The 2,902-nt window shown below is 46.8% G+C and overlaps 1 protein-coding gene across 1 annotated transcript in view; it reads left to right on the forward strand.

Annotated features, from left to right (window-relative positions):
• LOC106808291 (retinitis pigmentosa 1-like 1 protein) overlaps nt 1-2,902 on the forward strand; it is a 66,785-nt gene that overhangs the window by 24,634 nt on the left and 39,249 nt on the right. Inside the window, exon 4 of the mRNA XM_014810945.1 lies at nt 14-577. Coding sequence (XP_014666431.1) covers nt 14-577 — 564 coding nt within the window. The remainder of the gene's footprint in view (nt 1-13; nt 578-2,902) is intronic.

A 2,902-nucleotide genomic window follows, 5' to 3' on the forward strand; every position in this document is an offset into this window, starting at 1 on the left:
TCGGAAAGTAAAGCAGAGGCAGAGGCAGAGGCAGATGCGAAGGCAGAGGCAGAGGCAGAGTCCAAGTCAACCGGTGCGCAAAAATCGGAAAGTAAAGCAGAAGCGGAGGCAGAAGCAGAGGCAGAGGGCGAGGCAGACACTAAGGATGAGGTTGAGAGTGAAATAGCTGATAAACATTTGGAAAAGACTTTGGCAGAGTCAGAGTCAGAGGCAGAGGGGGAAGCAGAGGCAGAAAGTGAGCCAGAGACAGGGGAAAAGGCAGAGGGGAAGGCAGAGACAGAAAACGAGCCGAAGGCAGAGGCAGATGGTGAGGCGGAGGCAGAACCAGAAGTAGCAACAGAGGCCGAAGGCAAGGCAGTGACAAGAGGTAAGGTAGAAGCGGATACCAAAGCGGGGGGAGCTACCCTACTCAATGGGAAAGGCGAGCGAGTTGTCGCGCCGCAAGGAACTCTGGAGGCAAACAGCTCGACACGTAACACGTCACGGGAGAGAAAACAAAAGCAGACAACGGGAGATGCAAGCGACAGACTGACAATGGGGAAGGCAGGTGCCGTTAGTGCCGAACCGGCTGCAGAAGGTAAAGCAAATACAGATATAACTCGATGATGGTTTATAGATAGTTGCGTCTGGTGTACAGCCGTAGCAGGCGTCGCGAATAGTAGAAGGCCGTACAAGGTAGTATATGCGCGGGGCAGCTCGGGAAAGTAGTATATGCGCGCGGGGCAGCTCGGGAAGGTAGTATATGCGCGCGGGGCAGCTCGGGAAAGTAGTATATCCGCGCGAGGCCGCGCGGGAAGGTAGTATATGCGCGCAGGGCAGCTCGGGAAGGTAGTATATGCGCGCGGGGCAGCTCGGGAAGGTAGTATATGCGCGCTGACGTCGCGTTCATATTGATCAGACGGTGGGTAAAGCATCGAGTCTGACAGGAGTCGGTGTTATATAAATGCGACTTGACGCGTATCAGAGCAGTGAAACAGAAAAAAAGTTACACGTCGATAGCTTTAATAAAGATCATTTCACTGGAAATCTTCGTCGAGACGTTTGAAAATTTAGCAAATAAAAATTCTCCCGATTTCAAGGAAAAAAAACTATAAGGATTTTGATTGGACATGGCGTGCGTTCACTTGTTTTTACCGGTGACGCATCGTCACCTGACTTTAAGAACCAATCCCTGCCTCGACCGGGCCACTCGTGATAAATAAATTTAAAGAAATCGAAAATGTTCGCCAGGCAAATGGCGAAGTAAAAATGTCTAGAAATAACAATGCCACATTAGAACAATCAAACAGTTGAGTCAACTCGACTCACAATTACGTGCAAGTAATTGCAGCTGCAGCCGTCCCACTTTAAAGACCGCAGTCAAATTTTATCTCACATGTATACGTGATTGTATGATCGCATCGAATCGGACAGTCATTAAAAGTAATTTTAATAATATCAGGAGTGAATAATAGAGATCTCTATTATTCACTCCTGATAATATCATAATAGCAGCTTGCCAACAATTGGAGCAGGATTCTCAAAGCGTGTAATAATTTGCTACGACTGCCAATATCGTTCAATAATATTACATATTGTATGGATTTCTAGTTTTAATTCCATAACCTACTCCGTACACGGCTGCATGCATGCTAATAAGGAGACAGAATTTCACCGGCACATGATGCTAAATATTACGTTGCTGTTGAACATTAATTGGTATACGCGTAGTGTTCAAAATCGATGAAGCCGCACAAACTCTAACTATAATTAAGAAATAACAACTGCAGCTAACCTGTATTCTGCCTACTTTCCAGTGCAGAATTGCCGCCCCAATACACACGTAAGATAATGCTCGTACCAACTACACGTGTGATTATCCTTCCTAATAAACAGGATTGCCCTTCACATGATATAGGATCATTCTCATCAGTCCAAATTAAGCAGCAAAGTCCTCCCTATTAAACACTAGTTCTCTCCATTAAACAAAAGCGTGTGGATAAATTACATTAACCATTATCCTAGGATAAATCACCACCGCATTATATCGTTTCTATCATATATTCGCAACGCACATCATCCCGCACCGTGCTTACGCGCGTTAACTCGCGGGAACGGGTGAAATGTTCGTCGTTTAGGTTGTACTAGTTTATTACGCTAGCCGTGGATTCGAAATCGCCTCGAAGATTATATTTTCAACGAGCCATAAACCCTCGAGAATGTCGACGAGCCAACGTCACCCACCGACGTGTATATAATCAACATCTAACCCCCCCCCCCGAATCTATATAGTCAAGGTTCAGTGCAAAAGATTGTAGAAAGACAGAACTCACACAAACACACGCACACACACAGGGGGCGGGGCACAATATAACAAATCGTGCCATTTTCTTGAGACGTATATATCTAAGCCATTCAGATGAAGCGATATCTTCCCAGCAGCCGAGCGGGAAACCGCGATAATATCCGCTATACATGATTGGCGACCATCGTTTATACTATTTGATTCCAAACAAGTGCCCGCGTCGACGGGTTACAGGAAATATTCAACGATGGTGGTTTGGATTGGCACAGCAAATTAAAATTTAAATGAATGGCGGCGCCGATCGGCCGAGCTCTGTGTGTATTGTAGTGGGATGGAACGTAATTGGTCATTAAACAGGTTTCCCTTTCGTTCCTTGGGGGATGTCGGTCACTCCGGAAGTATGAGGGCTCACTGTGGCAGTGGGAGTGCTGCGGACTCATGGGGTGCGAGCCACGCGCTATTAGCTCTCGTGGATTCCTCGCATGCGCGCCGTACGGTTTTTCTTTCACGACTAGCAGCCGAGATATACCCGTCCTTCGTCCCGATGTAGATAGTCCGGTGTGTGGTGTTTTGCGTTTTGTGTGTGTGTGTGTGTCGTGTGTGTGTGGTGTGTGTGTG

Source organism: Priapulus caudatus, unplaced genomic scaffold, assembly GCF_000485595.1.
Source record: "Priapulus caudatus unplaced genomic scaffold, Priapulus_caudatus-5.0.1 Scaffold266, whole genome shotgun sequence".
In the NCBI taxonomy this organism is placed as follows: domain Eukaryota; kingdom Metazoa; phylum Priapulida; class Priapulimorpha; order Priapulimorphida; family Priapulidae; genus Priapulus; species Priapulus caudatus.